Source organism: Belonocnema kinseyi, chromosome 1 (genome assembly GCF_010883055.1).
Source record: "Belonocnema kinseyi isolate 2016_QV_RU_SX_M_011 chromosome 1, B_treatae_v1, whole genome shotgun sequence".
NCBI classification, from domain to species: domain Eukaryota; kingdom Metazoa; phylum Arthropoda; class Insecta; order Hymenoptera; family Cynipidae; genus Belonocnema; species Belonocnema kinseyi.
Genome location: NC_046657.1, coordinates 136,455,804 through 136,473,431, shown reverse-complemented (window position 1 = coordinate 136,473,431; position 17,628 = coordinate 136,455,804). Strand labels below are relative to the sequence as shown.

Sequence of the window (17,628 nt, the reverse complement as noted above, 5' to 3'; positions counted from 1 at the left end):
ACCTATCCTAACCTAACAAAACCTGATCTAACCTAACCGATTACGCTGGCAACCCTGTTCTTGCGTACTTTCATATTTTGACATTAATAGCAGTAAATGTCTAGAGTTTCGTAAAAGTTCTACATTTTAATTGATACAAACATTGGCAGATTAATTGAAATGGGGTCAATTCTACTTGTGGTTCTAAGTTTCTTCAAATGAGTAATGTGCGTCTAAATTTTTAATCACCTGTAGTACAATGAAATGAATTTTATTGTGTTACAAAGGGAACACTTAAGTTAAGTTGTGTTGCGTTAAGAAAAATTTCGTTAGGTTCTGTTAAGTTAGATTCATTTTTAGGTTAATATCGAATTAACCTATTTTAAATATAGCACACATTTAAGACTGAGAACCGTACGCTCACATAGCTACACGTGTGGATGAATTTCATTCGGCTAGGTTAGGTTAGGTCAGGTCTTGTTAGGTTAGGATAGGTTAAACCTCTATGTAGGTTAAGCCAAAGCTGAATGAAACGGTACCGCAAACACAACGGGACAACACAATGAGTTTGATTGTGTTACGTGAAGTTAAGTTAGGTTAGGTTAGGTCAGGTTTTTTTAGGTTAGGATAGGTTTGACCTCTTTGCAGGTTAAGCCAAAGCTGATTCAAACGGTAGGTTAGGTTAGGCTAGGTTAGATTTATTTCTAGGTTAGGCTCGAGTTGACCCATTCGATGCAGCACACATTTGCTACTGGGAAAATATGCTTCCATAGCTTTACGTGTAGATCAATAAATTTCTGTTAATTCAGGTTAGGTGAGGTCAGGTTCTGTTGGGTAAAGTTATGTTAAATAAGTTGATATCAGGAAAGAGTTGACCCTTCACAGTTGTCGACATGTTTTTGAAGTAAAAATTTGCATCACTGGCATTTTTTTAAAATTTATTTGCCTCAGTGCATGATTTTTCGTCATTTTTTGAGGTTATGACTCAACCATGACGTGATGGGTGATTTTTGATACCGAATTTGAATTCAGCGCCCCAAAATCCATAGGAATACGTGTGTCTTGTTACCAGATCCGCACACTTTTTTTGTGTGGCTGTGTTATCAGAACATGCGGAAATTATAAGTCTAATATCGATTTTACTCGCAATAATTTGTGTGTGCACACTGAAAGAAATGAATTGCTGGTACAATCATATTGCGCGTTAGATCAGCCATCGATATGTCTATTCCAGCCATACAGATTGCTGATCGAACCCGCAATAAAACTATATCAGCAATTCATTTCTTTCATTGCATAAGGGGTCATAGCCCAAAATCGAATTTTTCAGTAGTGACGAAAAATGTTTTATAAATTATATTTCGTTTGTTGTTTTTGACACGCCACAGACTTTGAATATCAATCAAAAGCGTTATTAAAAATCTAGATAAAGGATATAAATTTGATATCAAGATATTGAATTAATGACTCGAAAAGAACATAATTTACTTCAAAATAATCACTGAATGTTCAAAAAGTTTCCACTCCAAGTCTGACACGGTGGAGGTTTAACGTCGATTAAAACTGTGATTATGATCTTAAAAATAAAACAAAACCCGAATGTTCGTTCTCGCGCTTCGCGCTCGATAGTATATTTTATCTCGGCTTCCAGCTTGATAATGTATTTAACTCGCGCTACGCGCTCAGTCTTTGTGCACATATTTTAAAAAACTAAAGCACTCGAGTTTATCCTTGAAATGTTATATCATTCCCGTAAATGTACATTATTATAATCCGTAACTTGCATTAGTATTAAAATATACGAAGTTTCATTGTCTCGTTAAAAAAAAAAATGCGCAGTCTTTAAACAAAATCTTGTTATTAAACATTTTATTGCAACTTTTATCGTTTTTCCATAAACTGAATTTGATAATCTCTAATGTTATTTTTATGATTTAAACTTTACACATACGTTCTACTGAGCAGTCTTACGTTTTTGAACTTCTAAATTATGTCCCTAACCTCACTGACACATACTTTGTCGATTGAATTTTCTACCGCATCGTGTTCTACATCGCAGTTTTGGTGCCCTTCTGTTTTATAGAGAATCCTATTGGCATTATATAACTATTATCCATTTCGAAGGCAACTAGAAGTGGGTATATTTCATGTTCAAAGAAAAAATAACATATGCGTTTATGACACTTGCCAAATTTACATGCGTTATCGTCGAAAAAAAGTTTTTCATCGTTCCCATTTCAAAAATACCGCGAACCTTTATTTAATCTGAAGTTTTCTTCTTGGGTTTAAAATGCGCGAAATTTATCCGGCTTTTTGACTCTATACGTAATTCAGTTCTGACCATACGGGCCCTCTTCATGCGCTCATGCGCACATTTAATTTATTTACTCAACATTCTCGGTGAACGCTTGTGGAGAATATAATTTTAATTTATTAACTTGAAACTATTTTGTAACGAATTTATCGATGCACCACGCTTCACTCCAATGTGATGAATACTCGTAATGGTCATCTTTGATTCAAATGCGCAATATACCTAACAAATATTGATATGACCTCATACTAATCTACTTTAAAAATGATTTTTTTTTTCTGTTTCGCTTCTGCGCGTAATTTATGTCATGCTCTAAATAAAAGTCAAGTCATTTCTCATTCTCGACCTCTATAGTTTTTCTTTTCACGGTTGATAAACTCTCGGAAATCAATCATCGCGAGAGCAGCCGTTTTTTCAACACGTTGCGTCCATGAGATATTTCACAATATCTTTCTCTCGAATGATTAGAATGCACTACGTTCACAAGACACTTGAATTACTCGACGGTTTTCGTGACTCAGCCTTTTCGGATCAAAGATTGATAGTCGAATAAGAATCGCGAAACGTAGCCTCGTAACTCCGTTATTCTCGATTAGGGTGGTACTATCGCATGAGTTTCTCGGTGATTCAACCTCTTCGAATCGCGAGCATCGTTAAGAGCTCATTATAGGGACGGCACGAGTTAAATGGCAAACTTAACGATCCACGCCCTCCATGCCTCTTCTTTCTCCATCTCTTTCTTTTTCTTGGCTTTATACCGTCATCTCGATCACCGACTTTCTTTTAACCCCAGCTTCGCTACCGTGATTCTAGTACACGCCTTTAATTTCTCTCCGCAGATAAGGCTCTTTTAATCGATCACTAAAAAATCGCTGAAGTCTAAAACATCTACGGGGCGCTTAAAGAAAATTTACATCCACTGAGAATCGAACTCTCGACCTCTGTTTCTTCGATAACAAGCTATAAATTTGCTGCTCCTGAACAGTAAACGTGCTCGACTATCAACATTCGTGATTTACTATTTCTAATAAAAGATTCCTTTCTCATTTCACTCTATAAGACGAACTTACCTTCTTTGGAGGTGAAGGGTTGAACGGCACTGGTGAGGAGCAAGCACACCAAGAGAAACAAAGAGCATGATCTTGGCCTCATCTCGATGAATCACTGGATCATTCGTTCATTTTATGCGAAGAGCTGCGATCGATCAACAGCACTTAAAGAACTGCACTTAAAACGCACTCTCAACACTGCACTTAGGAAACGCACCACCCCGCACTGACGCGATGTCGATTGTCGGTACTGCAGACGATCAGACCTGTAACAAGCAATCAATCGGGATGATTAGAAAACGTACTTTACTCTGCTCTTTAAAATAATTACTTTGTTAACGGGCAATAAAGGGTAAAGTACTCCTCGCTTCTCAATGCAGCAAGATTCTCTTAAGATTAGCTTTGATTTCTGTTTCGTCATCGAGAGGTAATAACCAACGCTATTCTTATAAAATTATCTTTAGAGCGATCCAAAATATTGATATTATGAATAAAATACCACTATTAGTTACATTTTTTTATACAATGGAAAATGTATAAATATTTCAAGGTATTTCCACAATTCTTATTATTTTTAGATTTTTAACGATTTTAAGATATTTTAAAAATGTTCTAGGGAGTTTTGAATTGACTCTCATCATATCAAAGAATTTTAAATATTATTAAGAAGTTTGAACATTTTGGGGCATTTTGAAAGAATCCAAGAAATGTGCAATTTTAGATTTCAGGAAAGATCAGATTTCATAGGATTTCATATGATTTCATCATATTTTGATAAGGGATTTGATTTATCGGCTACAACTTGCATTCGAAGAACTTTCAAATATTCGTATTGAAACTGACAAAAGTGCCATCTGATACTCGTCAAGTATTCTCCCACAAAGAAACCTCGAACAATACAGTCACAAATGACTTTAATGTTTAAAGAAACAATTATTCATTTTTATGTACGATTATTTTTAGAATATATCTTTGAATACAGACAATTGAATACATTTTCATTAAAAGTTTTAAACTGAGAAAGTAAAAGAGAGTAACCTGGAAATCAAGAGCTTCGTCAAAAATGAGTGAATTGGATCAATTAATATTCAATTTGGTCGTGAAATAATTAAATTTCAGATTTAAATCCAGTTTATTTTGCAACTTTGATAATATGAATGAAAGTTGAACTATTTTACTTGTCGGGGTAAGGGGGAAGGCATACATTAAATTACGATAAAGCATTTGGTTATTTCCTCCCTTCAGATTTCTCTGCGTATATTTTTAAGGATTTTACAATTCCAGTTTTCAAAAGGTTTTCATATTTCATAAAATTTTCACGGAATTCTATAATATCTTAATACTTGCCCAAAATATCTTCGCAAAAATTCAACTATTTCACAGTATTTCAAAGATTCTCAAATATAAATGAAACTATATAATCTCCCATATAATACATCTCTGCTGAAGGTTAGTGACCTTCTCAGCATAAAACACCAACCAGCTATGACTCTCTTGGTTCCAGCTCTGCCCCCCCCCCCCCCTCATTAACCGAAGTTTGGTGCGACTGGCATTATAACTAGACTCTCCACCCTACGATGACTAACTACTTAATTTTGGACAGGATGTCAACTCGCAAAATACATTTCTCGCATAAAGGTGGTAGTTGGGTGTACAAGTTAATTTGAAAACAATGAATAACACAAACAATAAAATAGCCTCGGAATGAATAGACACTTTTATTGACGAAAGACATGTACATGGTAAAACGAAACGGCAAAATTTATTTTAACTTTTTGTATGGATTTTCAAAAATCTCGTTTTGGTATCTACAGAAAAGTGCGCGGTCTGAACTTGTTAACTGCGTATGGCGTATTATGGGATATCCGTGCTTTTCCTCACCTCGGCTCAGTTTACTCGTAGAATTGGGCAGTGAGATACATGTCAGTGAATGTGCAGTTAAGTGAATGTGTGTCTCAAAAGTTATTTGTGACTACTTTCATATCATCTTCGGTGCTGTCTTCTTCATATCGCTGTAAAGATAAAGGCGAGCGACGCGTCTCGATTACTAATAATCACCAAATTTTTTCAATAAACTATTTTAAATCTTTGCAAGCACATCTATGTTCGGAATGCGATTCAAACATTTTGACATATAAAACTTTCCCGCAGCTTAAAACACAGCGCAGAAAATTACGAGCCGAGTAAAACAATAGAAAACCAGCGATAAATCACTGCAGATAACATGTACAGACCGCTGGACCTATTGCAGACAACATATGTATAGTTTTCACTCGTAATATAACGTTCAATTTTGATTGAAATGTTATAAAACTAACGCGTATTATTTTTCTCTAGTAAATTAACCAAAAAAAAACATTTTACGCTTTAAAAAAATATTGAAAATAGCAACCAAAAAAAAAAACTATTTTCCTTCGCCGTGTAAAATTTCTGACATGTCAGCAGACTGTGGAAAGAATGCTTACAATGTGTAAATGAGACCATAATGCGCAGACACATGAGAAGCCATAGAAACACAATAACTTGCATGAGAAATTGCATGGACGTGATGGAAGCTACACAGTAAAAAAAAGAGGATCGATTTTGTTGCACAGCATTTTGCTCCAGCGATCATTTGACTCTCGAGATCATAATGATTTTCCATTCGGATCAGTTTGATCTCGTTTTTTGGTTCATTTGTAATTTTTAAATTACCACCTTGCCCGTTTCCGTTTTTCTCAGTACACTCAGAAAAAAGATTACATGATTCAAAGAAATGTAGTACAATACGCCCAATCAAATATTGTTTTGATCGAAGACAATTTTTCTTATTTCAAGAAATAGTGTTTTTCAAATAAAAAACACACTTTTTTATCCGTAAATTTTTTTGAGATGAAAAAAATATTTGATTGGATTCAAAATGTTTCTAAAATTATCTTTAAACGTTCTACATTTAACAGTCCCCTTCTTTAAGCAGCAAAAACTTGCCTGAAGAAATATTTTTTATTTTCTTTGGTCGAGTCGATGATTTCAGATGTTTCGTCAGATAATTTTTATCGAGAGGCGAATTCACAACCGTATTCACAACTTTATATGTAGTTGTCAATTGTTTGCAACGTTTTTATAGAAACTTCAGGGGAAAAACATCTCTGTGATTTACTGTGAGGGAATCTTAACTATTAAGGAAATTACATTACAGTAATTATTTTTTTTATATCCACTGGTATTTTTAATTAATGATTAATTGATTATCTACTACAGGTTGAGTTATCCACTGCAAGGAGGTTTCATCTACGTATGTCTCTTTTTTTAGGGTATAATTTTTGGCCTATTCCATTTTTGAATAGGATAACTGCATGCTGTTATTTCCAATGTAAAACAAATTAATCTAGATTCCCATCAGTGGTCGACTCATTTTATTAACACAAGAGACTATTTTTTGTGATTCTTATTTTAATACCTGAAATTAGCTCTGAAATCAAACTTTTTTTACAGTGAACAATAATTAAAACTCAAAGGTCTACAAATTCACGTATCGCTACTCATGTATTGACACTGATTAAATAATAATGAATTTTTAAGATATGCCATAGAAAAAAATCTGGTAGCTCATGAATTTAATGAATACAACTTTCTCTTGGACAAAATTTTTGTTCCGTAACATCTTAAAGTTATTTAATCTCTCTTAATAATAGTGCTTCAGGCAAGATCTTATAAAACTAATATTTGTCGACTGCCACAAAGGAGCGGCTTACTGTCACAGAGTCATTAATAAGCTTGCTTTGCTCGACGACAGTATATACTCGAGTTGAAAATACGTTTATATATATATGTATATGTGTATGCAAATGTGTATTCCAGCGGCATTTGTTCAAAATCACTTGGCTTATACGCATGTAATGCACAGGGGGATTAAGAAATGAAGGATTCATGGAAAACCGGTTCCAAGTGGTGCACTGGCTGCCAAGTTGCCAGTTACGAATGTATGAAAAATGCTTAGACGAAGTGTACATGTTGCCCCAGACATGATGCACGCGACCCTCCTGCCTAAATATTCCATCGACATCCAATTTAACGCACGCAAATTTCTCCAACCGTAGTTTCCAACTGTTACATATCGAACTACACGAAAGGGCAAAAACTTGAATAATAATAACAAGTAGTTATAACTCCTTTTTTTCTTTCTGCGGCTCTTTTGTTTTTCACTAGCATTTTAAATTATAGAGGTTAATTTTTTGTACAACTTTTCAGGATAGAACTCGAATTACTCACTTCAATCCGAAATTATAAATTAAGAGACTACTACCTTAATGAAAAAATATATTTTGATAGTTATTTTATGAATGTATAATAAAAGTAATTTGCCGATGTGTACACACACAACAACACACACAACAACACACGCACACACATACAAAACCTCTCGCTCTCAGTCACCCCGTTCTTAGCCTTCCTAGAACTGCTGGCTCCTGCAGTTTCTCAGAGGAGCAGGGCAAGAGCGGTTGCGACAGTCGTCTTGGAAGTCGTTCCAATTGGAAAAGGTTCAGGCGGCCCTGACTGTTTACGTTTTAACCCCCCCCCCCCCCCCCCCCCCCCCCCCCCCCCCCCCCCACCCGCCGAATGCAGTCCAAGGCTATTTGAATGCAGCCCACGATACTCGACTAAAAACGAGAGTTTGGTATATATATAATTTTTTTTAAAGGGTTAAACAACCACCCTATGGCCCTACTGGGACCAGCCGTTATCTAAAAACGATAACGTCTGAAGAATTGAGAAAAAATTTAACATTGAGTCTAAAATCCTATTGCCATTAAAAATTTTTAAAATGCTTCCTATAATTTTCGAGAAAATAATAAAGTGTAAATGAAAATGAATTAGACTTGGATCCTTTGAATAGAAAGGAAAATAGAAAAAGTTAGACAAGTTTTTTCTTGAATAATTTAGCCATCTTCGAAAATTTGTAATCTGTACTTGCAGTGTGAATCAAATAAAAACTCGCTTTTTAAATTAAAAATTTATGTTTTTTTTTACTTTTTAATAAACTAATTATGAAGCGCGAAAAAACAAAGGACAGAAAAGGAAATTAGTACCCACATTTCGAGAAACTATTAAAAACAGGCCACATCTACATCCTTATGATCGCGTGCCTTATCAATATCTGGAATTCCGCTCACGGCACTTTTGTGGTTAGTTGCTGCTATGGGGCTTTGAAATTCTACTTCAGTCTCGATTACTTTTTCCATGAAGACATTTATTTAGAGCGATGAAATAAAAAAGGAAGCCTTACAGGGGATGCCTGTTTTGCAAAAGTCAGAAAACGACGCAAACCGTCTTTTAATCGTAAGAGAATAATTTCTCTATCGGGTGTAAACCACTTTCATACTTAGTGCGCGACTGTACACAAAAGAAATTTTTTATCCGAGAAAAAGGCTTCATCCTGGTTTCGACATATTATATATTCCACAGAATAACAGATGAAGTAATTGTTATTACACGTAGAGAGAACCCTGAAATCGGGGTAATGATTACTTCATATTTTCTGGATCCAGGTAGCTACATATCTACTTCCGTTCCAGGAGCTGGATTTTGCGCTTATGCATTAATATATTGTATTGATCCCTCAGCATACAAAAATTCTAAAAATAGGGTACGTCCGGGGGAGATGACCGTAAGGGAGAGATGGCCAATTAAAAAAAAATGCTAGAAACACTCGCTTGATGTCGCTAGTTATCTCTCAGTTTGCTTTGATTCGTACGTAAGAACATGTTCACGCAAAATTATTTGTAAATTATACACCGAAGGTAAATAAAATCTATTAGATTTCTTTTGCTTCGTGTGAATGGAATGTGGAGAGAACTATTTCGAAACATGTCTTATCGAAGACTGGATTCAGTGTATCCTTTTCAAAGTTTGCATGGAAATTGCACTGAATTTGAGAACATGTGTTCAAAATGTGGGCAAAAAAACAGGAACTGAAACTTAAAAAATGTACGGTGAAAAAGGAAAAAAAGTAAAATAAATCACTGGCCAACTCTCCCGTACTATTGAGGCCATCACTCCCGGACGCGCCGGAGAGAGATGGCCAGTTATGATTTTTAAATTTTATTATTTTAAGATTGATCTTATTATAAATGTTAAGATTTTTTAAAATGAAAATGTAGCATAATGTTCAACGTTTGAATATAAGTAATAATTATGAACGAATTACATGTAGTTTTATTTTAACCGTTCCTTGATAAAACTACGGACATCTCCCCCAGATTTACCCTATAGGTATAAGACAAAGAACAAGTTGCAGATGAAGTTTTTCTCTATCCTGATATAGAGTTTTGAATTTTTCAGTCGATTATCCATTATTTCCTGATGAGTGAAAAGTTAAGAACTAACATTATCTTACGATTATTTTAGAATACTCAACAGTAAATGGCTATTACTACCTAAAAATATATTTTTTTTAAATCTGTAAAAAATATACGAGTTTCTTTCATCCTTTCTGTACATAATTGTCAATTTTAGAGTAAAAAATAATAATTTTTTATTATGTCAGTAAAAAAAGAGTAGTGAATTGTCATCTCTAAAACTAAACAACGTACGTACGGAGATAATTCTTGAAATCGACACCTTCTTCGTCGAAGAGGTCCATTCTTGACATTTTTCCATGAATATAATAAATAGACGAGAGGACATAACGCATCCTTGTTTATAACCTTGTATAATATCGAAGCAGTCACGCAGTTTCCCATTATCCTTAAGCTCGCTTTGATACCTGCATATATTGTTTTTGTTGCTTGTAGAAGCCATCCATTTACTCCGTACTCTTTTGGGACTTCCCAAAGTTTGCTTTTATTCACCTTGTCAAACGATTTTTCTAGGTCAACAAAAGTACACACACTTTTGTACTATACATGTATAGTAAAAAAAAGTGCGTGAAAGTTGAAAGTTCTTTGATCCACCCAAATCTTATAAGATATTGAAAAATAAGGTAATAACCTACAATTTATGAATTAAATTCATCTTTGTGATCAAAGTGCAACGTTCGGGTGGAATTTTGTTTAAAAATCACTGTAAGTGTCAGAATTTTAATGAGAAAACCGCTACTTTTAGGTTAGGTGTCTTAATTATACACTTAATCGAAATTTTCCACTTAAAACCCGGTATAATTTATGTTTAACTAAAAAAATATTATGCTTTATTACTTAGAATTGCAAATTACTGACAAAATTATTTTTAATTTGAGTAATGTGAAATTACCCAAATTTACTAAAAGTCCATCAATATTCAATTATATATGTATATGAAATTTACTATGCAGCCTCCTAATTACTTTTGCATAAACCAAGTTTTTAGATTTACTATTCATATATGCACAGTAAATGTATATTAAAATTGCAAACATTCTTAACATAATATACATAATGTTGGACTTTGGACTTCTCATATATTTTTTTCTGTTATATTCATCATCCTATGAATAAATATATTTTAATATATTTTACTAAGGGTACTTAATACGCTGATACCACTCTAATTATTGCAGTTGCTTTTGTCTGTCTGTATTTTGTATACACAGTAAAAAAAAAGGTTCAATTTTGTTGCAGAGCATTTTGCTCCAGCGATCATTTCATTCTCGAGATCATAATTATTTTCCATTCGGATAAATGTGATCTCATTTTATGGTTCATTTGTCAGACTAAACAAAATGGCCGCCAATTTTTGTTGCCGGTGCCATAACGACATAACCTAAAAACTGTATCCAACTGCACGTAAGTGACAACTACACTAACAGGTGATATTTTCTAATATCAGATTTCGTTATTTTTTCCATTTTTCAAGTACACTGCACGATCAGAAACCATAAAAAGCTTGAATATGAGCTAAAGTATTATAAGAACGTCAGCCATCTTGGCTTGACTTCATACATGATCCCGAATCAGATCATTATGATCTCAAAAGTCGATCATTCTCTTCGGCCAATCAAAATGCTCTTGAATTCGGTATCATTTTTGTTGCATATCAAAATTATATTGATTTCGGAATCATTTTGAACACTTTTTTTGCTGTGTTAACTGTAGTTGTCACTTCCGTGCAGTTAGATACAATTTGTAGGTTATGTCGTTATGACACCGGCGCCAAGAACTGGGGGCCATTTTGTTTAGTGTGAAAAATGAACCAAAACATAAGATCAAATTGATCTGAATGGATAGATCATTATGATCTCGAGAGTCAAATGATGGTTGGAGCAAAAAGCTCTGCAACAAAATTGATCCTTTTTTTTACTGTGCAGCGCCGTTGTAGCGCCAGGCTAGTATTTCTTGAATAGACGGGCTTGCGAAAAACTCAACTGGCTTCAACATGATTCAAGACTACCACGAAATTTTTCCACGATTTCATCATTCCACCATGCATCACCAGACATTCTTCCTGCAACGGCAGTAGCACAAACTTCAATGGTACTCCTGACAATGACATCCTCAATCATAGCCGATGCGCCTTCTATATTTCTATTATCTTATTAGTGCCTCCCAAGTTGTCTCACATACGCGTTCGTTTATCTTATTCTAAAAAGCTATTCGCACTTTTGGTTCCTGAAATTTTCAATCTTGATTCGCGTTGGTGTCGTTTTTTTTCTGGTTTTCTTTATTTTCCATCCCTAAGTCCCTTTTGGAGACTAGAAGATAATGATCAGTATTGCATTCAGAACTCCTTACGAGTATGTTTCATTAGCTTGCTTAGTATTTTATTAGTAACAACAATGTTAATTATACCCTGGCTATATCCTATGCACCAGGTGCTCATGTGGATTATTTGATGCTTAAACCTAGCATTTGTAATAAATAAGCCCTTTTCTGAGCACATAAGCTAACTAATGTTCTCCTGTACGTTAACGTACTTTTATCTGCCTAACTCTGAACCGTTTTACGCCTCCAAAAAAATTCCCCTTTCTAGATATTTGAATAATTTAAACTATCTTCAATATATTATGTCGAAGCAAATAAAATTATATAAAAGTTTTTAATTAAGAATGGTAACGAGTGCCCTCATTTTTAGCTGTCCGGCACATCCGTACAGTAACTCATTTAAGATAAATAAAACGATTAGACGTCAACAAAACTGTGGAAATTTGTTTTTGAAATTCGCTTTATTTTACTGAAATTACAATGAGAACATAGTTGATAACGACATTTTTCTACTAACGTTATCGTTAATGAACTGGATTTCCTGCTTTTTATGGAGATAAATGCCAGCTTATTTATGCAAGACCATTTTTCAATGATTAGACTCGCTTAATGCATTAGGACCTATGTTAACGATTCTACGAAAAAATCATTGTTTTCTCACTATCTTCTGGCGTGGAATCTTTTTGTTTCGTAACGGAGAATTCCGAGAAATCAGATCAGCAGAAGTTAATGAAAGACGCATGCTAAATTGAGCCAAGTAGATAATTATCTGTGAGGCTGGGTTTATCATTTATATATACTTGTATAGTGGGCTAAATCACACAATTACTAACGGATCAGATTTCATGTATTAAAATAATTCGATCATAATATTTGTTTGAATTGATGAATAAATTTTTTATATTTTGACCAAAGAAAAAGTCACAATTCAAATGACAATGTGAACCTCATGTACATAACTTATCAATATTACATGACACAAATTACGTGTGATTGAGGGTACAGCGTGCGATTAGCTTGCATTGAATGGAAATTAAAAATTGCTCAATGTAACGGACAGTAAATCTGCGAACACTAATCCACACACTCACATTGTCCACAGATCTACTACCTTCTTCGCGTAGAGGGGCATTCTTAGTAACTTATAACCATGAATATAATAAATAGCCAAAAGAGGACATAACGCTTCATTGTCTAACACCTTGCCCAATATTGAACCAATTGCTCAGTTTTACATGTACACTCACACTTGCTTTGCTATACCTGCATTTTCTATTATTGCCAGTACGTGGAGAGACTTTTGGTATTAACATTTCTTTTATCGCATATATATAATTGAAATAAAATATACGAATTTATTGGTTAATCGAGGTATGGTAAGAAGAAGTCGTGCAAAATTAAAATAATTCAACTTAAAAGAATGTATGTATAAAAAACGTTTGAATTTCACAATACTAATTTTAACAGAAAAGAAATCAATTTTGGTATTTAAATTTTTTCACCGTTGAAAGAGGAACTGTTTTTGGTTTTAAATTATTATTGAGTGGAAGACTGGGTATTTTGTATTTTTAACATTTTTGTTAAGTTTAAGATGAGGAAATTTTAGTTTTTAATTTTTCTTAAATTAGCAGTAAATTTTATATTTTTAAGGTTTTTTTAAGTTGGACGGGACGCAATTTTTTTAATGGGACGAGGCAATTTTTTCTTTTCGAGATTTTAATTGTGTTTAAGAATAGAAGTTTTTTATTTCAAACTTTTCTTGAATCGGAAGAGGATGATTGAAAAAAATATTCTTATTGAGTGGAAGGTTAGGACATTTTTATTTTCAATTTTTTCTGAATTGAAATAGGCACTTCTTTTGTTTTGAACTTTTTTATCGAAATCGAGGATTAGTTTTAATTTAGAGCATTTAAAACGATAGCGTGAATTTATATTTTTTAACCAGAAATCTTTGAAGTGTTCAATTTATAAAAGTGTAAAAGTTTCGTAATTTAATTGCACTTAAATGGAAATTTCAATGGAAAAGTATAAAAAGCTTCTATTTTACATGTGCAAATTATTGAGGGTTACATTGCAAATTTCCGAATTAAAATTTGCTTAAATTTTAAGTCACACTACACTAGTCAAAAACAGTTGTGTACTACAAAAACACGTATGATCGAATCGTGCTGTACAGACACATCAGCTCGGAAGCCTCCGGGGTTTTTCGTATAGTATTGTAATATTTTCGCAAAGCACGGTTGCCGATATTATTAGTGGCGCTCATTTAAATGCGCATTCTTATTTAAGAATATTAGAAGTATGAAAACTCTCTCCAAGTATCATCCAATGTTTTCCAGAAGGCGTGTTTTATTTCACTCCTCTCTGTGATAAATAATCTTCTGATTCCCATTTTCATTCTAACCCACAATAATCTGGGAGATACAAATGTGTGCCCCTTGACATTCTGTTTTGCTCTCTCATTCATAATCAGACCAACTTCTGGACTGCCACGTAAATCACTAGCTACTCCTGACCAGATTTCGAGCCCGTGCTTTAACTCCCCATTTTCTAGCATTCTACATCGCATCCCTTTTTCTTTGTTTCTGATACACATCAAATAACTAGCTTCCTTTTGTGTATTTAAATACTGAAAATGGCTGACGCGAAATGGAGCCCAATATTAGTTCTATAGTGAGCGATTTTGAATGTTGAGAATCTAATTTCAGACTTGTTATAAGAGAGACCTAAAAGACCAGAGAGTTGGTCCATTATAAATTTATTAAACCAAGTTTCATAATAGTTTAAACAGTTCAGATGCAGTTCCCAAAAGTACTAACTTTCGATTGATTTAAAAGTAGGTACTTATACCTACGTATTTTAACTCGCCGATTACAAAAATGATGTTGAAAAACCCAAAAAATTTAATTTTCAAGGTTGAAACGCTTAAAACCGTATTGTTTTCATTTTTAATTATATTTCGATAAATATTTCTTTCAGAGAGGTAAAAAATGTTTGTCAACCCTCTAATACTTTTCGATGCCACATTGGGGAAGGCATGCTTGTCAGGTTCAAACAGTAACTGTACAATTAGTACAGATTGTTAGTTTACTTAAATACCTAATCGCTTTTTTTCTCTTTAATTTTTTTCAAGATTCGACCCAAAGTAAAGGGTATATTGTCTGTTCTGGTCCCGCACCTTGGGGAGGAAAATGTTAATTTTCTCCAAATATAGACAAGGTGATAAAAGTCAAATGAACAAAATTGTTTCTTTAAAAAAGTACTGGAAAATGACTCTTGACAAGGTATGTTAAGCTGACGTAGCCACATCTTCGAATCGAGTTAAAACCTATTTCATAATTTAGAGCTTATTCAATGCTAATTTAATGCCACAAACAAATTGTAAATCTTACCATACTCTAATTAACGGCCTTAGCATTCAGCAAGCATAATCACTATTTTTTCAAAAGCAGAGCATTAAAATTGTTCAAAAAGCATCACATTAGCCTTTAATAAGTTTTTAAACATAATATGGACAGATTTACAATTTGTACATAATTTATATTGAGCCTTTAATTATGGTATGGTCAGATTTACAATTTGTGCATAATTTATATTAAGGACGGTTTTTCAGTATCAGGGGTGGCTTTTAAAAAATAATTTTGTGCGGTTTTGGAGTTCATTAAATGAACCCTTAATTATGTGATATGGCAGAACCAGATTCAACGATTATTTCACATGGGGTTCCGTTAACTTAACGTTAAGGTAGCGTAACCCCCGGTTTCTTTTAAAAATAATGGAGCATTAAATTTGGCAATGGGGCATTAAATGAGTATTAAATGAGCCCTTAATCATTGTATGGTCAGATTTACAATTTATGCATAATTTATATTAGGGGGGTTTTCAGTATTAGGGGTGGCTTTTGGAAAATAATTTGTTGTGGTTTTGGAGAGCATTAAATGAGCCCTTAATTATATGATAGGGCAGAGCTAGATTCAACGTTTATTTTACATAGGGTTCCGTCAGCTTAACGTCAAACTAGCGTAACCCACGTTTTATAAACTATTAGAGAATTAAATTTGGCAATAGGGCATTAAATTAGCATTAAATGAGCCCTAAATTATGAAATAGGGTTTTACTGAAAATGTGGTTACATCAGCTTAACATACCATTATTGATACTTTTTTTTCTATCTCTGATGTTATGTTCAAGATTTTTGCGAAAATATGTATAAAATTTCCTGAAATTGATTTTTTATCAACAATACAATCTATGGCGAGAACGTAAATTAAAATTTTTAATAATGACATCAAACTTTTTCCTTTGAAGACGGTATTTTGGAAATTACTAAAACTTTACATTTTTTCGAACTTATTATTGTTCCAACAACTCGTTTTCGAAATTGCGAAATTAAGTTCCTTTAAGTTTTTCATCAGAGCATAAAATTGTATTCTTGAGAAAAAATAAATTTTAAAGAACTTCGTACATATTTTCGCAAGAATCTAGAAAACTTTGATGAAACGTGAATTTGCGTGTGATAATGTATTTTACTTGAACTACGCGCTTGGTCTTTGTGCTTTTCCCACAAATCTTATAAAATTATAGCTCAAACTATCTACAACTGTAATTCGGTAATTGAGAATTCTCTTTTGTTAAAGTTTCTTCAGCTTTAACCAAAAAATTCTCACCACTTTTCTCGTGCAAGAGTGTATTTCAAGGTACAAGAGTGATTATTCAGTCAATGAAAAATAAAGAAAAAATTTAATTTTTCATGATTACTATATTATTAGCTTCTCATTTGGCATTAATATTTATTCACAGCTACCTTGAAAATTTGCCATTTCATTAAATGTATATTATCACAATTCATAGTATGCATTGGCATTGCAACATACGTATTTTCATCGTCTTTTTGTAATTAAAAAAAGTGCCACCTAGACAATACAAGACAAGATAAACTTATTTTGAGACACGAAAGGATAAATTATGTATTGGTAGTAGTACTTTACCACGGGTAAAAATTACCCACGGGTCAAAATATTTGGTCTTGATTTTGTCTTAGGTAAAGATTAATCCAAGACAATTTCAAGTTATTATGTATGTTAGCATGCTCAAATATTTATTTATACCTTCTACAGAAATATTAAATCCCGTCGACATTTTAGGTCAGGGAAATCGCCTTAATCATACCTTCAACGAATGATCAATGTCTTATCGGTGCATCAGCGACTTTATTATACTCTTCTGCGTACAAGAATCGTTCTTGAGGGTTATGGATAGATATATTCCTGACTTTCACCGATTAAGGTTAGCATACGTGTAAACTTGCAAACGTATTATAGCAGATGAATGTAATAAAACTGCTCTATCGCTGCTCGGAAAAAATGCACACACAAACAGACAAATACAGGGTGTTTCTTTTATCTAGAGGCATTAAATTATCTCAAGAAATACGCATTTAACGAGAACATGTCAATCATAAAAAAAATTACTTTCGAGGGGGAAAAGCGCGATTCGCGCCAGAAAGCGCTGTATTGGCGAAAATTTTTGCGGGGTCGCTTTCCCTCCTGAAAATTCAAGTTTTTATTGAAGGCAATTTTTTCGTTAGATGCATATTTCTTATGATATTTCAATGTCTCAATATAAATAA

General features: G+C 33.5%; 1 protein-coding gene across 2 annotated transcripts in view; it reads right to left on the bottom strand.

Annotated features, from left to right (window-relative positions):
- The window catches only part of LOC117178617 (netrin receptor UNC5C), an 89,830-nt gene that overhangs the window by 50,756 nt on the left and 21,446 nt on the right, over positions 1–17,628 (bottom strand). For both annotated transcript variants that reach the window (XM_033370064.1, XM_033370101.1), the window contains exon 2: positions 3,364–3,608. In XM_033370064.1, the coding sequence (XP_033225955.1) occupies positions 3,364–3,445 (82 nt within the window). In that variant the 5' untranslated portion in view covers positions 3,446–3,608. The remainder of the gene's footprint in view (positions 1–3,363; positions 3,609–17,628) is intronic.